This window comes from Oncorhynchus tshawytscha, linkage group LG15 (genome assembly GCF_018296145.1).
Source record: "Oncorhynchus tshawytscha isolate Ot180627B linkage group LG15, Otsh_v2.0, whole genome shotgun sequence".
Taxonomy (NCBI): Eukaryota; Metazoa; Chordata; class Actinopteri; order Salmoniformes; family Salmonidae; genus Oncorhynchus; species Oncorhynchus tshawytscha.
The window spans coordinates 5,460,731-5,479,468 of record NC_056443.1 but is presented as its reverse complement, the minus strand read 5'-3'; the positions used below and the strand labels follow the sequence as shown (position 1 = coordinate 5,479,468).

Sequence of the window (18,738 nt, the reverse complement as noted above, 5' to 3'; positions counted from 1 at the left end):
AAAGGCAGGTGGGGGATATCACACTGTGCCTGCATGTGATGGAGCTGTCATTCTGTCTGGGGGGGTCAGACATAGAAGGTTTAGGGGGCAGGAATAACTCTGAAAATGGCTGATTGCTTTGTCCTGTCTGACCCTATTTATGATACTCTAAAATGGATAGAGAGTAGTGAGGGAGGGAGAGTGCAGAGGGGAGAGAAGATAGCAGACGTGGATAGAGAGTAGCGAGGGAGGGAGAGTGCAGAGGGGAGAGAAGATAGCGGACGTGGATAGAGAGTGGTGAGGGAGGGAGAGTGCAGAGGGAAGAGAAGATAGCTGACGTGGATAGAGAGTAGTGAGGGGAAGAGACGTGTGAAACGGCAGCTCTGCTTTCGGACATAATCTCTGTTGGAGTGTCTGTTTAGAAACAGCAAATGGGCAGATTATTGTGCCTATACATACTATAGCAGGACAGTCAGATGGTGGTTATTGTGCCTATGCATACTATAGCAGGACAGTAAGATGGTGGTTATTGTGTCTGTGCATACTATAGCAGGACAGTAAGATGGTGGTTATTGTGCCTATGCATACTATAGCAGGACAGTCAGATGGTGGTTATTGTGCCTATGCATACTATAGCAGGACAGTAAGATGGTGGTTATTGTGCCTATGCATACTATAGCAGGACAGTAAGATGGTGGTTATTGTGCCTATGCATACTATAGCAGGACAGTAAGATGGTGGTTATTGTGGATGCATACTATAGCAGGACAGTCAGATGGTGGTTATTGTGCCTATGCATACTATAGAGGACAGTCAGATGGTGGTTATTGTGCCTATGCATACTATAGCAGGACAGTCAGATGGTGGTTATTGTGCCTATGCATACTAGGCAGGACAGTCAGATGGTGGTTAAGTGCCTATACATACTAGTGAGGAGGACAGTCAGATGGTGGAGTGATGAGGGAGGGAGAGTATTGTGCCTATGCATACTATGAGGAGGACAGTCAGATGGTGGTTAAGTGCCTATGCGGACGTGGATACTATGAGCAGGACAGTCAGATGGTGGTTATTGTGCCTATGCATACTATGAGGAGGACAGTCAGATGGTGGTTATTGTGCCTATGCATACTATAGCAGGACAGTAAGATGGTGGTTATTGTGCCTATGCATACTATAGCAGGACAGTAAGATGGTGGTTATTGTGCCTATACATACTATAGCAGGACAGTCAGATGGTGGAAGATTGTGCCTATGCATACTATAGCAGGACAGTCAGATGGTGGTTATTGTGCCTATGCATACTATAGCAGGACAGTAAGATGGTGGAAGATTGTGCCTGGATGCATACTATAGCAGGACAGTGCAGATGGTGGTTATTGTGCCTATACATACTATAGCAGGACAGTCAGATGGTGGTTAAGTGCCTATGCATACTATAGCAGGACAGTCAGATGGTGGTTATTGTGCCTATGCATACTATAGCAGGACAGTCAGAAGAGAAGATATGGTAGTGAGGGGAAGAGACAGTCAGATGGTGGCAGCTATGCATACTATAGCAGGACAGTCAGATGGTGGTTAGTGTCTATGTTTAGCAGGACAGTCAGATGGTGGTTATTGTGCCTATGCATACTATAGCAGGACAGTCAGATGGTGGTTATTGTGCCTATGCATACTATAGCAGGACAGTAAGATGGTGGTTATTGTGTCTGTGCATACTATAGCAGGACAGTAAGATGGTGGTTATTGTGCCTATGCATACTATAGCAGGACAGTCAGATGGTGGTTATTGTGCCTATGCATACTATAGCAGGACAGTAAGATGGTGGTTATTGTGCCTATACATACTATAGCAGGACAGTCAGATGGTGGTTATTGTGCCTATGCATACTATAGCAGGACAGTAAGATGGTGGTTATTGTGCCTATGCATACTATAGCAGGACAGTCAGATGGTGGTTATTGTGCCTATGCATACTATAGCAGGACAGTCAGATGGTGGTTATTGTGCCTATGCATACTATAGCAGGACAGTCAGATGGTGGTTATTGTGCCTATGCATACTATAGCAGGACAGTCAGATGGTGGGCTGCAGTGACCTTGTAAGTGGAAGTATGTCTGTAACATTTAGAATATGGCTGGCTAGCTTTTTTCACTACATTGACTGAATGCTGTGCTTTTCTCTTGTCTGTCGGTCTGTCTGTCCTGTCTGTCTGTCGTTCCAGCAGGAGGATGAGGTGAAGAGGAAAAAGCTGGTGCATATCGCCCAGGAGATCATGAGCTCTGAGAAAGTGTGAGTACCCGAGAGAGACACACACACACACACACACACACCTCCACCTCTAAAAACAAGAAACGATTCTGTGGAATATTCTCATGAATAAGGCCTTGATTGGGTTTGTGTGTCTGTGTGTCTTTTTCTGGTCATATATAATGTTTTACACCCATCTCCTCTCCCTCCAGGTTTGTGGACGTCCTGAAGCTTCTTCACATAGTGAGTATCAGTTAAGCCGCTGGGCTTTTGATGAGGACCATATCTGTGTGTTATCTGTGTGTTCAATGGTGTTACTTAGCAAGCCTTCGACTAGCTGAGCCGTGTTGCCTTTCTCCTCTGCCCCTGAGGCAGCAGTACTCCGCAGTGGAGTTGTCTCTGGTAAAACGGTTGCTGTTGTTTTTGGGAGGTATCACACTTAGCAGGATCAGTGATAAACACTGAGATGTAAATCATAAAGGAAGCTAAGGAGTCAAGCATGTGTTGCTATTTTCAGCTTTCAAGTGGTGGCTTTATGGAGTGGAAACATAGGCTCGAGTTGTTTCATTCTATTTAACTACCGGCTAGCTAGCTCACTGCTCCTGCTTGGTGGTGGGAGGAATACCGTCCCTGCTCTGTGCCTGTTGGGGTGAAAAGTGGAGCAGGTAACCGTGACGACAGAGCTGGGTGCTTTGATGTTGGTCTCGGGGGGAGGTGACAGGTGTGTGTGGGATCTCTGATGAGTGTTGTTAACTCACGCTGGTGGTGTGGTGGTGATTACTGTACTGGTCTGGTCTACTGGGCGGTGTCAGGCTGAGGTGTCAACTGTACCAGCCAGGTCAAGCTGTCCTGAGCTCTGAAAAAGGATTTGATGTTGCAGTGGAAGATAGACCTTGTGTTGGATTTCAATGTTTTATTTATTTGAAGGAAAAATGATTTAATCCAGCCTTTATTTGTCTCACATAGCCTAGTCTCTAAAATCTCTCTAAACCCACAATTTGTCTGAGATGGCTCCAGAGTCAACATTAGATTTCCTCTTGGGAGTGGCTTTCAGACTGTCCGAAAGGGGAATCGCAGGTACACACACAAACACACACACACACACACACACACACACACGCTCAGTGCCAAGTGTCCCCCTGTCTGTCTGCCTTAAACAGGACCCACGATGGGATTCATTTTGAATATGGGGCATGAGAGAGAGACACAGTAGAGGGGGGAGAGGGAGACTTGAAGAAAGAGGTCAAATCACATTCTCCAGTCTCCATGGCCATGGCTGCCCCTGACCACAGAACAGCTGCTTCCTGCAGTGAGTGAGTGGGTGGAGGACCCCCAGACTTAGAAATGCCTCGGCTAATCCTGTGTGTGTGTGTGTGTGTGTGTGCCTATTGTGTTTATTTTGGTTTCACACTTAAGTCCTCACACAATAATGTGTTGCATTATATTTTGACTTGACTTTTGACGTGTTTTCTAGGGATAACGTGTTTCGGTCCTTCACACTGCAGCTGTGCGTGTTTTATTGTGGGTGTGTTGCAAGTGTTCACCAGGACATTGGGACCCTGCCCTGGTTGTCTCACCACTTCCTTCCACCTGGAAGGTGTTGGCTCACTGTGAGAGTGTGAGAGTGCTGACTCAATGTGTGTGTGTGTGTGTGTGTGTGTGTGTGTGTGTGTGTGTGTGTGTGTGTGTGTGTGTGTGTGTGTGTGTGTGTGTGTGTGTGTGTGTGTGTGTGTGTGTGTGTGATGCAGAGGGACGCATGTTTACGAGGTGATAACCAGGTGTTCCTGTGCTGTACTGTGTAACTTCTCTCCACCCTGCAGCTGTGTGTGTGTGTTAATTAGTCTCCCACCACTCTGTTGTCGCTGTGTCAGTTCCCTTCATTCGTCTGTCAGCATTAACCCCCTCCCTCCCTGCAGGATTTCCGGGACGCAGTTGCCAAGGCGACACGACAGAACGGCAAGCCGGTGGTTGAAGAGCGTATTCTAACCCAGATCCTCTACTACCTGCCTCAACTATACCAGCTCAACCGAGACCTGCTCCGGGAGCTAGAGGAGAGAGTGGCCCACTGGTACGCACCCTCACCATCATTATCAGCACCAGAGATACAAACCTCAAACTGACCATGCCAAGCCTTAGACAGCTGAACTCAGACCACAATGACCATCTCCCTCCCTCTGCCTCTCTTCTCCCTGCCCCTCTCACCTCTCTCTCTGCTGTGTAGGGGGGACCACCAGAGGCTGGCAGACATCTTTGTTCAGAAGGGGCCGTACCTGAAGATGTACTCCACCTACATCCGGCAGTTTGACAACAACGTGGCTATGCTGGACGAACAGTGTAAGAAAAACCCTGGCTTCGCAACTGTGGTCCGGGAGTTTGAGGTAAACAGCTGTGTGTGTGTGTGTGTGTGTGTGTGTGTGTGTGTGTGTGTGTGTGTGTGTGTGTGTGTGTGTGTGTGTGTGTGTGTGTGTGTGTGTGTGTGTGTCAGAGGAAGTTCCTATCCGCATAGTTGATGATAGAGTGGTAACAAGCCAGACATAGTCTGGACATGGAGCTAGATGTGTGTATGTGTACTGTTAATACTGCAAATGTGTGGGACAATTCTCCTGTACTCTGTCCCAGATGAGTCCTCGATGTGCCAGCCTGGCTCTGAAGCACTACCTGCTGAAACCTGTACAGAGAATCCCCCAGTATCAGCTTCTGCTCACAGGTACACACACATACACACACATGGGGGGGTTGCTGGAAATGCAGGGGGTAAATGCTGTGCTGAAGAGTCTATATTGGTCTGCTGATACAGGACTAGGAAAGGCCCAGTGCACTGCTTTTGTGATTTAAAAAAAAACCTACATGTATTTGACTGTTTACCAGCATTTGTAACTTGAGTCTGTTAGTATGATACTACTTCAGTTAGTATGATAATACTTCTGGAGTAGAAAAATACTTGCTTGATATACAGTTTTACAGTTTCTTGAAATACTTTGCAAGTGCGAAAACTGAAATAGTGGATTCATTCCTTTTCCATTTTAGTAGACGCTCTTATCCAGAGCAACTTACAGTAGTGAGATCATACATTTTCAATCAAACCCACAACCCTGGCATTGCAAGCACCATGCTCTACCTACTGAGCCACATCATCACATCATAACATCACATCATCACATCACAACACATCATCACAACACATCATAACATCACATCAATACATCATCACAACACATCATCACATCACAACACATCATCACGTCATCACAACACATCATCACATCATAACATCACATCATCACATCATAACATCACATCAATACATCATCACAACACATCATCACATCATCACATCACATCATCAAGACATCACAACACATCATCACCAACCACTTAATTTCTCAATGTACTTAATTACTGTATTGTACATTGTTTTCCTTCATGGTGATAGAAAGTCTACAGGTACAAACCTAGATGATCAAGTCTACAGTCATGTACATTTACAAACTGCATAAAAAGAGGTTGTTTAGATTTGATCAAGAAAACTATTTAAGCCTTATAACTTTGCACCTTTTGATGGAATACAAACTAGATGATCAGCCAGTCAGTCATGTACATTTACATTAAGTGGTTTGTAAGGATGGTAAATTAATACTGCATAAAAAGAGGTTGTTTACCATGTTATTTGATCAAGAAAACTATTTAATTTGGTGTGGGTGTTTAGTGTCTTTGCTTATAACTTTGCACCTTTTGATGGAAGTGTTTGAGGATAGGGTTTTGTTCTTTCTGGATTCCCTTAGAATGACTATAGCAGAGAAAGGGACAATTCCAACTACTGTATCCTGCAATATACTGTTCTTAATCAAATTCAATCAAGGTATACAAGTACCTTTTTTTTTCCAAAGCAGAGATGCTGAAACATTTTTTGGGCCCGTGCTACAGAGGTCTAAATAGGCCCGTGCTGAAACAGGTCTAAATAGGCCCGTTTTGGGCCCGTGCTACAGAGGTCTAAATGGGCCCGTGCTACAGAGGTCTAAATAGGCCCGTGCTAAAGGTCTAAATGGGCCCGTGTGTCTAAATAGGCCCGTGCTAGAGGTCTATATGGGCCCGTGCTACAGAGGTCTAAATGGGCCCGTGTGCTACAGAGGTCTAAATGGGCCCGTGCTATAGAGGTCTATATGGGCCCGTGCTACAGAGGTCTAAATGGGCCCGTGCTACAAAGGTCTATATGGGCCCGTGCTACAGAGGTCTCTATGGGCCCGTGCTATAGAGGTCTATATGGGCCCGTGCTACAGAGGTCTAAATAGGCCCGTGCTACAGAGGTCTAAATGGGCCCGTGCTACAGAGGTCTAAATGGGCCCGTGCTACAGAGGTCTATATGGGCCCGTGCTACAGAGGTCTCTATGGGCCCGTGCTACAGAGGTCTATATGGGCCCGTGCTATGGGCCCATGAGGTCTATATGGGCCCGTGCTACAGAGGTCTCTATGGGCCCGTACTACATAGGTCTATATGGGCCCGTGCTACAGAGGTCTATATGGGCCCGTGCTACAGAGGTCTATATGGGCCCGTGCTACAGAGGTCTCTATGGGCCCATGCTACAGAGGTCTCTATGGGCCCATGCTACAGAGGTCTATATGGGCCCGCTACAGTCTATAAGGGCGCGTGCTACAGTGGTCTATATGGGGTCTATATGGGCCCGTGCTACAGAGGTCTATATGGGCCTGTGCTATGGGCCCAGCTTCTATATGGGCCCGTGCTACAGAGGTCTATATGGGCCCGTGCTACAGAGGTCTATATGGGCCCGTGCTACAGAGGTCTATATGGGCCCATGTGTCTACAGAGGTCTCTATGGGCCTGTGCTACAGTCTATATGGGTCCGTGCTACAGAGGTCTATATGGGCCTGTGCTACAGTCTATATGGGCCCGTGCTACAGAGGTCTATATGGGGGCCCGTGCTAGGTCAGAGGTCTATATGGGCCCGTGCTACAGATGGGGTCTCTATGGGCCCATGCTATGGGCCCAGAGGTCTATATGGGCCCATGCTACAGATGGGCCCATGTCTATATGGGCCCGTGCTACAGAGGTCTATATGGGCCTGTGCTACAGTCTATATGGGCCCGTGCTACAGAGGTCTATGGGCCCGTGCTACAGAGGTCTATATGGGCCCGTGCTACAGTGGTCTATATGGGCCCGTGCTACAGAGGTCTCTATGGGGGCCCTATATGGGCCCGTGCTACAGAGGTCTATATGGGCCCGTGCTACAGAGGTCTATATGGGCCCGTGCTACAGTCTATATGGGCCCGTGCTACAGAGGTCTCTATGGGCCCCCGTGGGCCCGTGCTACATAGGTCTATATGGGCCCGTGCTACAGATGGGGTCTATATGGGCCCGTGCTACAGAGGTCTATATGGGCCCGTGCTAGAGGTCAGAGGTCTCTATGGGCTATATGGGCCATGCTACAGAGGTCTATATGGGCCCATGCTGGGCCCAGCTACAGAGGTCTATATGGGCCCATGCTATAGGGCCCTCTGTACTACATAGGTCTATATGGGCCCGTGCTACAGAGGTCTATATGGGCCTGTGCTACAGTTTATATGGGCCCGTGCTACAGAGGTCTATATGGGCCCGTGCTAGTCAGAGGTCTATATGGGCCCGTGCTACAGAGGTCTATATGGGCCCGTGCTACAGAGGTCTCTATGGGCCCGTGCTAGGTCAGTCTATATGGGTCCGTGCTACAGAGGTCTATATGGGGCCTGTGCTACAGTCTATATGGGCCCGTGCTACAGAGGTCTATATGGGCCCGTGCTACAGAGGCAGAGGTCTATATGGGCCCGTGCTATATGGGCCCGTGCTACAGAGGTCTCTATGGGCCCGTGCTATGGGCCCAGAGGTCTCTATGGGCCCATGCTACAGAGGTCTATATGGGCCCATGCTACAGAGGTCTATATGGGCCCGTGCTACAGAGGTCTATATGGGCCTGTGCTACAGTCTATAAGGGCGCGTGCTACAGTGGTCTATATGGGGGCCCGTGCTACAGAGGTCTATATGGGCCCGTGCTACAGAGGTCTATATGGGCCCGTGCTTAGAGGTCTATATGGGCCCGAGCTACAGAGATCTATATGGGGGCCAGAGGTCATGGGCCCTATAGAGGTCTATATGTGGCCTGGGCCCTGCTACAGAGGTCTATATGGGCCCATGTCTATAGAGGTCTATATACAGGGCCCATTCTATAGAGGTCTATATGGGCCCATGCTACAGAGGTCTATATGGGCCCGTGCTACAGAGGTGGGCCCTACAGAGGTCTATATGGGCCCGTGCTACAGAGGTCTATGGGCCTGTGCTACAGTCTATATGGGTCCATGCTACAGAGGTCTATATGGGCCTGTGCTACAGTTTATATGGGCCCGTGCTACAGAGGTCTATATGGGCCTGTGCTACAGATGGGCCCGTGTCTATATGGGCCCGTGCTACAGAGGTCTATATGGGCCCGTGCTACAGAGGTCTCTATGGGCCCGTGCTATGGGCCCGTGCAGTCTATATGGGCCCGTGCTACAGAGGTCTATATGGGCCTGTGCTACAGTCTATATGGGCCCGTGCTACAGAGGTCTATATGGGCCCGTGTCTATGGGCCCGTGCTACAGAGGTCATGGGCCCAGTCTATATGGGTCTGTGCTACAGAGGTCTATATGGGCCTGTGCTAGGTCAGGTCTCTATGGGCCCGTGAGGTCTATATGGGCCCGTGCTGCTACAGAGGTCAGGGGTCTCTATGGGCCCGTGCTACAGAGGTCTATATGGACCTGTGCTACAGAGGTCTATATGGGCCCGTGCTACAGAGGTCTATATGGGCCTGTGCTACAGAGGTCTATATGGGCCTGTGCTACAGTCTATATGGGGCCCTGCTACAGAGGTCTATATGGGCCTGTGCTACAGTCTATATGGGCCCCTGCTACAGAGGTCTATATGGGCCTGTGCTACAGTCTATATGGGCCCACTAATACTAGTAGAGGCCCAGTGCACTACTTTTGTATTATTTTGTGTATATTTTTTCAGGGGGTGTTGTATCACCCTCGTTACCCCTACTTCCCGTGGCTATGGTGCTGCGGCATCCCATGGAGCCTGCATTATTTAGTGCACCGGCAGCACTCTGCCACCTAGAGGAAACAGAGTGTAACAGCAGACACAGTTCTCCACATGTATAAACTGCTTATGTATGTAGCATGATTTCGTGTGATCTGGGACTGATGTAACTCCCTGCTCTTCTACAGATTATCTGAAGAACCTTCCTGAGGACTCGTCTGACTACAAAGACACGCAGGGTGAGTGGAACAATGTTGATCAGGATGTGTGTGACAATGTCCGGTGAGATGCCATTTCTCTCTCACAGACACTCTCACGGCATGTTAATCATGTTGACCTTACAGCTGCTCTGGGCATAGTGAAGGAGGTGGCCAACCATGCCAACGACATCATGAAACAAGGGGTGAGACGTCACACCATGTCCATTCTCATGAGAATTCGGCCAAAGGCATCCCATTGCATTTCCTCTGACCCCGGTGTGTCTCTATCTATCAGGATAACTTTCAGAAGCTGATGCACATTCAGTACAGTCTGAACGGACAGCATGAGATTGTTCAGCCGGGCAGGGTGAGTGTCCAGCACTATGACACGCGCACACACACACACACACACCTGTGATCTCATCTGTTGTGATCACTTCTTGACCCCAGGTGTTTCTTAAGGAGGGCACTCTGATGAAGCTGTCCAGGAAGGTCATGCAGCCACGGATGTTCTTCCTGGTGAGTACTGACTGATGCCCCCAGGGGTAGTGGAGGTCTCAGTGTGATACCTGACCCGTTACAGTTCCAACACGGTCTGTAGACCAGAACATTACCCCCCCCCAAATATCTGTATGTTGATGTGGCGTGTGTATCTGTCTCTCTAGTTCAATGACACTCTTCTGTACACCACTCCAGTTCAGTCTGGTCAGTATAAACTCAACAGCATGCTCTCTCTGGCGGGAATGAAGGTGAGTACAGGCAGGACTGAACACACATTTACCCTGGACAATACTCTTCTGAAGTCTCATCGAAAACCTGTGTTTATTGTGTTCAGGTGAGTAAGCCCAGTCAGGAGGCGTATCAGAATGAACTGAACATTGAGAGTGTGGAGCGTTCCTTCATCCTGTCTGCCAGGTGAGAACCCGCTCACCGACACACCTGAACACCTGAAGGTGGCGCCTAACATTATGGACATTCTGATGAGTTACCCTTTAATTGGTTGTGGGGACCGTTATAATAGCTTTTGATTGGTTACAAAGGCTTCTGTTGTTGTTTCTGCCTGGCAGCTCGGCCACAGAGAGAGATGAGTGGCTGGCGGCCATCGCCACGGCGATAGACGACCACACCAGGAAGAAGATCACCTTCATCTCCAGCCGGAGTCAGGAGGAGGTGAGGCAGTGTGTGTGTCAGGAGGAGGTGAGGCAGTGTGTGTGTCAGGAGGAGGTGAGGCAGTGTGTGTGTCAGGAGGAGGTGAGGCAGTGTGTGTGTCAGGAGGTGGTGAGGCAGTGTGTGTGTCAGGAGGAGGTGAGGCAGTGTGTGTGTCAGGAGGAGCTGAGGCAGGTCAGGAGGAGCTGAGGCAGTGTGTGTCAGGAGGAGGTGAGGCAGTGTGTGTGTCAGGAGGAGCTGAGGCAGTGTGTGTGTCAGGAGGAGCTGAGGCAGTGTGTGTGTCAGGAGGAGGTGAGGCAGTGTGTGTGTCAGGAGGAGCTGAGGCAGTGTATGTGTCAGGAGGAGCTGAGGCAGTGTGTGTGTCAGGAGGAGGTGAGGCAGTGTGTGTGTCAGGAGGAGGTGAGGCAGTGTGTGTGTCAGGAGGAGGTGAGGCAGTGTGTGTGTCAGGAGGAGGTGAGGCAGTGTGTGTGTCAGGAGGAGGTGAGGCAGTGTGTGTGTGTGTGTGTGTGTGTGTGTGTCAGGAGGAGGTGAGGCAGTGTGTGTGTCAGGAGGAGGTGAGGCAGTGTGTGTGTGTGTGTGTGTGTGTGTGTGTGTGTGTGTGTGTGTGTGTGTGTGTGTGTGTGTGTGTGTGTGTGTGTGTGTGTGTGTGTGTGTGTGTGTGTGTGTGTGTGTGTGTGTGTGTGTGTGTGTGAGCATGCACGTGCTTGTAGCCTGTATAGTTCCAGCTCATTCGACTGACTGAATATGGGAACACTCCGATTCCACTGTTACCATTGTCAGTATAATCCACATGTAATGGCTATAACCTTCTCTCTCTGTGTAGGCTGATGGTGTGTGTGACAGTGGGGCCCCGCTGGGTTCTAAGGCCCCTATCTGGATCCCAGACCTGAGGGCCACCATGTGTATGGTCTGTACCTGTGAGTTCACCCTCACCTGGAGACGCCACCACTGCCGAGCCTGCGGGAAGGTAAGGAAAGGACAAGGGCCCTAGTTCACAATGGTTCACCACTATACTCAGTAGGATGTGTGTGTGTGCGTGCATACGTGTGTGTGTGTGTGGTGGTTTTCTCAATCACTGTGTGTGTATTGCAGGTTGTGTGTCAGACGTGCTCGTCCAATAAGTTCTATCTAGAGTACTTGAAGAACCAGCCGGCTCGTGTGTGTGACCACTGCTTCGTCAAGCTACAGGAGAACAGTATGCGTCTTTTACATGAATACATATGAAAGTCATTTAGCTATTTAAAATATTAAAGATGGAATGAATTGAAGTTAAGTAATGATTTAAACCCTGTGTTGTTTGTTATTGTGAATTCAGTATGTATGTCAGAGGGTGCTTTGTGTTTCTGTGTTTCCTAGGTGACCGTGTTGCTTCTGGGGCGCTGTCTCCTACTGCCAGATCTGGGGGATTCTCTTTCTCCAGGAAACAGAAGAAGATCCCAGCTGCTCTCAAAGAGGTGTCTGCAAACACAGAGAACTCCTCCATGAGTGGCTACCTACAGAGGTCGAAGGGCAACAAGAAGCAATGGAAGAGGCTATGGTTCGTCATCAAGAACAAAGTCCTGTACACCTACGCCGCCAGCGAGGTAACACACCTACGCCACTCTAGTCACAAACACACGTGTGTGTGTGTGTGTGTGTGTGTGACATGTGTACCTCTCTCCCTCTCTCCAGGACGTAGCTGCTCTAGAGAGCCAGCCTCTGCTAGGCTTCTTCCTGCGGGAGGAGAAGTGTGGCCCTTTCCAGAAGCTGCAGTTTAAACTGTACCACAAAAACACCCTGTTCTATATCTTCAAGGCTGACGACATCCCCACTGCACAGAGGTAATGGAAATTCCCTTTGGCTTAGGGATCAATAGAGTATCCATCAATCAGGAGGGGACCACGCTGTAACATCAGAGCGTGGGAGGGTGAAAGCATTCATATAGTTATTTTATCAATATAACGTTTATTGATTAGTTAGTTTTTTTCCCCCAGCTGCCATTGCAATAAAGTTCATGTTGTGTTTCTCAATTTTCTCTCAGGTGGATAGAGGCTTTCCAGGAGGCCATGATTCTTTAACACCTAAACCAGTCAGCTCATGTTCTTCCCCTGGAGCCAGTGGACACGGACACCTTTTGATCCTTGACCTCTAGACACATGTCAGGGGTCAGCAGCTCAGGAAGCACTCCCCACACCCCGAGCCCTGATGAACCGGTCCGGCTGCCTACCAGGAGACCCCAGAGTCCCAGTGGTGTAAAGAACAGACATCAATGTCTTTCTAGTGAAAATATGGACTTTGTGTCAGCTCTACATTACATTCATTGTAAATGTTGGGATCCGTTGAAAGTTTGACCTTGGTAAAACTACTATGCTTCCAGTGGAGCTCTGAGGTTATGGGCATGTTGAGCCTCACAGGCTGCATATCTATCTGCTCTTGATCTTAGATGGAAATGTTATGTGTCACAGCTGTGGGTCAAAGGTCATGTCCTGAAGCGTGTGTGTGTGTGGAAGTGTTAACAGAATTATTGTCTGCGGACAGCCTGCTATCTTATACAGGGGTTCCCACTGTCCACAAAAGCCTTGAAAGTCATTGAAAAGGATTTGATTTAAATTGCTTTTGATTTACATTATCCTTGAAAAGTTAAAGGATTTTGTTAATTTTTTGGGGGGTGTAACGTATTGTAAGAAAAGTTTAAACTCAAATATTGATGAATTATGGAAATTGGTGATTAGAGTGGGAACCTTACATGATGGGATGGATACCAGATACAAAGAAGGGTGAGAAAGCAGTGGGTTCTCTCTGAGTAGGGAAGCTTCTCTGGTGCACTGCAGGTGGTTGGATTCAACTGTGAAAAAACAGGGTGCCACAGAGACACAGGAGATGAGCATTTTGCTCCTTAGAAATATAGCAAAATTACAGGGGTCGGTTTATATTGCTATTCTCTGTTAGGCTTAACTCAGTACATCTACCACATGTATAATGCAGTATACTGGGTAAAACTGGAAATGGCATAATGTCAATATTTTACTACACAGCCTATAGAACAAATGCATTTTTAAGAGTACATGTTAGAATCAGAAGCGGTGCTTGGGCAATATGTAGAATTGGGAGAGTAAAATATACCTTTTTTTTTCTAAAAGTCAAGAGATAATATTTATATAGAACTGTACATTTCTCACTGTCCATAATTATGTGATTTTAGAAATACGATTTATTTGATAACAGATACTATCTTTGTCACTTTTGTAATAAGTAGTAGCTACCTTTTGTATTGTATGCCATGATGGTTGTAAAAGCACGTGTTGTAACAATGTCTCACTAGTTTGTTTTAAACTGCCACAACAGACTTGTTGGATTCATTAGGAGGAATCTTTTAATCCAGGCCTCATTTGTATCATTTTTTTATTGAATAATTTAAAGTGAACAGATTACAAAAGAATGCTTGTCTTTTGAGCTAGAAATGGAATGGAGAATGAAATGTATCCCTTAGGAAATGCTCACTAGCAATAAAGCAACATCCAGACAGTGCCTTAAATATGCACAATTATCTTGTAATAATATAGATACAGAGAACGTTATTTCATTATGTGGTGCATTGTTTCATTAATTATCCATTTGAATTAGGATATTCTATTATCACAGTGACTACTTTGGCTGGCCCATCTGACATTTAACAGTGTATATATCCATTATGTATTTAAATTGAAAATGGTTTCGAGTTTACATTTAGTACCTCAAATGTACTAATCAGGTTGCACTACTACACCATTGTGGCAGTTGGCCTTATGGGAAATGAAGTTTATAACACAGAGAAGCATTAGGGATAACTCAAAACAGATCATATTTTATAGAGACTAAATGTCCCTCCACCCTTATACACAATCACTAGAGAGCCATCGTGTCTCATCTGTAAATAATATTTCTGCAGAACTGTCAGGCACCACTTTTTAATAAAACCTCTGAAAGTGACTTTGCATCTTGGCCTAATTTCATGCTTTGAGACATCAAGGGATGAGGGAGTTAATACATCTTTCCTCCTTAGATTACTGTCACTGAGTTATTTTATTGCATAGTGCTGATTGATGTGTGGGTGCAGGAATTTCTTTGTGGGTGTGGATTCTTTGCATGCGTGTGTGTTTGAGGCGCGAGTGTGTGTGTGTGTGTGTTTGAGGCGCGAGTGTGTGTGCGTGTGTGTTTAAGTTTGACACTGATAAAGAAGTCTTCCTCGGCTGTCTTATTTCTGCTTTGAGCTCAGTGATCAAAGCACTGTGTTGAGGGAGATAAGAGTATTTCAAAATATGACTCATATACCCACAACTCCAACGTTCACTCTCTGTGGGTGTACTCAGCTCCTTTCTTCCTCTGAATAAGATAATTCTGCATATGTACGGTGCCTTCAGAAAGTATTCATACCCCTTGACTTATTCCACATTTTGTTGTGTTACAGCCTGAATTCAAAATTGATGAAATAGATTTTGTTTCTCTCATTCATCTACACACAATACCCATAACGATAAAGTGAAAACGTTTTTAGAAATGTTGGGAAATGTATTTAAAATGAAATACAGAAATATTGCATTTACATGTGTATTCACACCCCTGAGTCAATACATATTAGAATCACCTTTGGCAGCGATTACAGCTGTAAGTCTTTCTGGGTACGTCTCCAAGAGCTTTGCACACCTAGGTTGTACAATATTTGCACATGATTCTTTTTTAAATTCTTCAAGCTCTGTCAAGTTGGTTGTTGATCATTGCTAGACAGCCATTTTCAAGTCTTGCCATAGATTATCAAGCCGGTTTAAGTCAAAACTGTAACTAGGCCACTCAGGAACATTCGATGTCTTATTGGTAAGCAACTTGTCTTTTAGGTTATTGTCCTGCTGAAAGGTGAATTTGTCTCCCAGTTTCTGTTGGAAAACAGACTGAACCATGTTTTCCTCTAGGATTGTGCCTGTGCTTGGCTCTATTCTCTTTCTTTGCCAATGACATGTATACCCATAACATGCTGCAGCCACCGTCATGCTTGAATATATGAAGAGTGCTACTCAATTATGTTTTGTGTTGCCATTAACGTGTTAACATAACGCTTTGTATTCAAGGACATAAAGTTTCTTTGCCAAATTTTCTGCAGTTTTACTTTAGTGACTTATTGCAAACAACAGTATCGTGCCTGGGTGTATTGATACACCATCCAAAGTGTAATTCATAACTACACCTTGTTCAATGGGGATTCAATGTCTGCTTTTTTATTTTATTTATACCCATCTACCAATAGGTGCCCTTCTTTGCGAGGCATTGGAAAACCTCCCTGGACTTTGTGGTTAAATCTGTGTTTGAAATTCACTGCTCGATTGAGGGATACTGAGATGGGGTACTGAGATGGGGTAGTCATTAAAAAATCATGTTAAACACTATTATTGCACACAGATTGAGTCCATGCAACTTATTATGTGACTTGTTAAGCACAATTTAACTCCTGAATTTAGGCTTGCCATAACAAAGGAGTTGAATATTTATTGATGCAGACATTTCAATTTGTACAAATTTCTAAAAACATAATTCCACTTTCACATTGTGCTGTATTGCGGGTAGGCCAGTGACACAACATCTGTAACACAACAACATGTGGAAAAAGTCAAGGGGTGTGAATCATTTCTGAAGACACTGTATGAAAATATATTTTAAATGTATTATTATTATCCATATTTTGGGAGCATTTTATTAGAACTAAGCAGCATGTCATTACATTTAGCTTCTAAAGATACTTGAAACAGGACAGTTAGCTTCTTGAATTTTTCGATAATATAGTCGTCACATTTTGCTCATAAGTAAGAGACACTTGAGACAAGACTGTTATCATGGTTACATTATTATTTAAACATGTTTTATTTTATTTTTTACAATAGGTTACCCGGCTTGTCATCAAATTGTTTCTAATATTGAGACACTTCAAAATGTACAGTTAGGTGGTAACATTTTCTAACTACGGTTTACTTTACTCATTTACTGTCATCACAGAACAGAAGAGAAACAGCGCATGAAACTGCTTGAAATGCTGTTCATTGACTAACTACTGTTAGACTTGAAACCACGGACGGAACTATTGTGGACTGGGAAGCGTTTCAGCCGGAAAGTACAACAGTGTCCGTTACCCAAATCAGCCCCGTCTAAAAATGGCGGAGTATATACATGTCGTTCGAAGGGCTTTGGGACAGTTAGGAGGTCACGGTGGTGTGAAAGGCTTATTTGTTCAGTTATTCAGGTCAGTATAAGAGCGATATAATGTGTTTTGTATTCTATAGAGGTGGTTGTCACTTTCAATGCATTTACTCGAGATAAATAAGTGTGTCCCCAGTCGATAGGCAACCTGCTAGCACTAACTACCTACTTAGTTAACTGCTGTAGCTGGCTAAATTGGTAAACAAACGGACTCACTGCTCTGTTTAAAAGCTGTTTTAAGGCTACGTGATTATGTGATCTCTGACCTGTATCCGGTCTGACAAATTAGACATAGTGCTAGTGGATGGGCTAATGGACTAGCCAGCTAGACTGTTTTTGTTACAGGGCAAATGATGTGAAAACGGGAGCCCTGATTGGCGTGGACAAGTATGGGAACAAGTACTTTGAGGACACACGCTACTTTTTTGGTAAGGTTGAACAGAACTAAACCTCAGATCACATGACCAGTAATGGCCTTAGGCTATGTACTGCAGTGACAATCATCATATTATCTCTGAATGTAGTCTGCAAATGTTATATTTTACATATGAGTTGATTGGTCAGCCTGTGGGGAAATCAAGTAGTAGTAAAGTGTGGTAGAGAGGGCTGTTCAAAGACCTGTAGTGTACTCGAAGTAACACCTCTCCTTGTCAGGTCGTCACCGCTGGGTGATCTACACCACGGAGATGAATGGAAAGAACACCATGTGGGAGGTGGATGGCAGCATGGTGCCCGCTGAATGGTAAATGCATCTCACTTGGTTTGACACAGGTGGCGTTGCCTCTATCGCAGTGACTTGGCCTATGCCATGTTGGTGATACTGGCCTTTATAGTAAAATTGCTGGCCTCTATGGAATTGTAACAGATCTGGGTTGAACTTATTGAGTTGATGTACTGGTGTCTTAATTGTGTTTTTACCGTCTACGAACCTTCTATTGATGAACTAGCCTATTGATTAAATGAGTACCTGATTCTAACTCCCAATCTTAAATCTCCTCAGGCATCGCTGGCTCCACTGTATGACAGACAACCCTCCCACCACACACCCCCCTACACCTAAGAAGTTCCTGGCGGAGGTCCACCAGTTCAACGTGAGTGGTTCGGCCCAGGCGTACGTGCCCTACTCCACCACCCGCAAGAAGATCCACGAGTGGGTGCCCCCAAAGGCTCTGTGACCTGAACTGACCTTCAACTTCTGACCCATGACCTTGTTCTGTAAATTAGTGTGATTTCCTTTGTGTGCGTTCACCAGCACTTCTTTGCTTCTAAATAAAATCTAATCTATATGGACACTGGTGATGACTCAGTCCTTATGTGTGAAACTGTGGGTTGTTATGTCACTAGTGACTAGTTGGCTGACTAATGACCAGCTCTCCATGAGTCTGGGATAAAAATGTTAGCAACATGAGTTTGTTTGAGAGGTTTTTTTAAGACTGACTTAGACTGGACCATTGTAGAGGTGCAGATTATGAGGTAATATTTTTCTGAGTTTCTCTGAGGGTGTTAGACGGTCTGATTTGTGTGTGTGTTGCAGACAGCAGGATATTGCTGAGCTGAGAAAAGGCTGCAGTATTTCACATGGGGGTACTAGGAGCATGTCTGTGCTGACTGGCTATCACATCAGGGTGATATTGTGGGCAGGGTGTTGTCACATTCATACAGGCAGACAGACACTCCCAGCTCCAGTCCCTCTGTCCTCTCGGGGACTCTGCTGTGCTATGAGAGGTGAGTTAACTCTTCTTGGCTTGTGGCCCATTCTGGACTATTGACTGAAGGTATTAGTTATATCAAAGCCATTTGCAATATATAAGAGCAGTGTTTCTCAATCCAGTACCAATCTGTCAGTTGGCAGACAATTCTCTACTGTAAATGTGAAGTTACGAC

The 18,738-nt window shown here is 46.1% G+C and overlaps 2 protein-coding genes across 2 annotated transcripts in view; both read left to right on the top strand.

The window, feature by feature from the left end:
* Window positions 1–14,601, top strand: part of LOC112214184 (FYVE, RhoGEF and PH domain-containing protein 6) — a 28,232-nt gene extending 13,631 nt beyond the window's left edge. The window contains exons 5-21 of the mRNA XM_042297791.1: window positions 2,201–2,268; window positions 2,439–2,469; window positions 4,143–4,294; window positions 4,448–4,604; window positions 4,846–4,933; window positions 9,475–9,525; window positions 9,631–9,689; window positions 9,782–9,853; window positions 9,937–10,005; window positions 10,152–10,235; window positions 10,322–10,401; window positions 10,554–10,656; window positions 11,477–11,620; window positions 11,746–11,848; window positions 12,010–12,236; window positions 12,325–12,473; window positions 12,674–14,601. Coding sequence (XP_042153725.1) covers window positions 2,201–2,268; window positions 2,439–2,469; window positions 4,143–4,294; window positions 4,448–4,604; window positions 4,846–4,933; window positions 9,475–9,525; window positions 9,631–9,689; window positions 9,782–9,853; window positions 9,937–10,005; window positions 10,152–10,235; window positions 10,322–10,401; window positions 10,554–10,656; window positions 11,477–11,620; window positions 11,746–11,848; window positions 12,010–12,236; window positions 12,325–12,473; window positions 12,674–12,710 — 1,674 coding nt within the window. The 3' untranslated portion in view covers window positions 12,711–14,601. The remainder of the gene's footprint in view (window positions 1–2,200; window positions 2,269–2,438; window positions 2,470–4,142; window positions 4,295–4,447; window positions 4,605–4,845; window positions 4,934–9,474; window positions 9,526–9,630; window positions 9,690–9,781; window positions 9,854–9,936; window positions 10,006–10,151; window positions 10,236–10,321; window positions 10,402–10,553; window positions 10,657–11,476; window positions 11,621–11,745; window positions 11,849–12,009; window positions 12,237–12,324; window positions 12,474–12,673) is intronic.
* A 2,140-nt stretch (window positions 14,602–16,741) lies between these two features.
* Window positions 16,742–18,144, top strand: ndufa12 (NADH:ubiquinone oxidoreductase subunit A12). The gene is made up of 4 exons (XM_024373953.2): window positions 16,742–16,897; window positions 17,200–17,282; window positions 17,509–17,596; window positions 17,855–18,144. Exons 1-4 carry the CDS (start codon window positions 16,809–16,811, stop codon window positions 18,027–18,029), a joined length of 435 nt encoding a protein of 144 aa, XP_024229721.1. The 5' UTR covers window positions 16,742–16,808; the 3' UTR covers window positions 18,030–18,144.
* Window positions 18,145–18,738: the final 594 nt, after the last annotated feature.

Coding starts and splice junctions, on each gene's coding strand:
- ndufa12 (XM_024373953.2), top strand. CDS start 16,809: ATGGCGGAGTATATACATGTCGTTCGAAGGGCTTTGGGACAGTTAGGA. Junction 16,898..17,199: donor TTATTTGTTCAGTTATTCAG/GTCAGTATAAGA, acceptor TTTTTGTTACAG/GGCAAATGATGTGAAAACGG. Junction 17,597..17,854: donor AGCATGGTGCCCGCTGAATG/GTAAATGCATCT, acceptor AAATCTCCTCAG/GCATCGCTGGCTCCACTGTA.